The sequence below is a fragment of the Eimeria mitis genome, genomic scaffold (genome assembly GCF_000499745.2).
Source record: "Eimeria mitis Houghton genomic scaffold, Emh_scaff254, whole genome shotgun sequence".
In the NCBI taxonomy this organism is placed as follows: Eukaryota; Apicomplexa; class Conoidasida; order Eucoccidiorida; family Eimeriidae; genus Eimeria; species Eimeria mitis.
Window position 1 is genome coordinate 25,938 of NW_013570880.1, and position 609 is coordinate 26,546.

At 37.9% G+C, this 609-nt stretch overlaps 1 protein-coding gene across 1 annotated transcript in view; it reads right to left on the reverse strand.

The window, feature by feature from the left end:
• Positions 1 to 240, reverse strand: part of EMH_0005520 (uncharacterized protein) — a gene marked incomplete at both ends in the record, with an annotated part of 1,243 nt that extends 1,003 nt beyond the window's left edge. Inside the window, one exon of the mRNA XM_013497218.1 lies at positions 88 to 240. Within this exon, the coding sequence (XP_013352672.1) occupies positions 88 to 240 (153 nt within the window). The remainder of the gene's footprint in view (positions 1 to 87) is intronic.
• Between the last annotated feature and the right edge of the window lie 369 nt (positions 241 to 609).

Here is a 609-nt window from a genome sequence, read left to right on the forward strand (position 1 = left end):
ATAAATATAAATAAATTAATATATTTTAAATAAATAAAATTAAAATAAATTAATATATTTTATTAAAATGATGCACACAGAACAGACATTCCCTTCTCCTAGCACGACGGTCTCTGCTGCTGCTGCTGCTGCTGCTGCTCTTGCTGCAGCAGCAGCAGCAGCTGCTGCTGCTGCTGCTGCTGCTGTTGCTGCTCCTTCTACTGCTGCTGCTGTTGCTGTGGCTGCCCCGCAGCACCACATACGAAATCAGCTGTTATAAACATACACAAAATATATAAATCCATAAACATATATGAACTTCTATAGATATACGTATATATATAAACATATAAACATATAAATAAATAAATATATAAATATATAAACATATAAATATATAAATATACATATATGTAAATATATAAATATATAAATATATAAACATATAAATATATAAATATATTAACATATAAATACACAAATACATGTCTTAGTAAGACAGGGTCACCCCTGCGTCCTCTGCCTTCTCTCTCTGGGGGCCCCCCTAACTCTTCTTCTGCTCGCGCTGAACCCCTCTGGGGGCCCCCCGGGGCCCTTGGGGGCCCCCTGGGCCCTTGAGGGCCCCAGGGG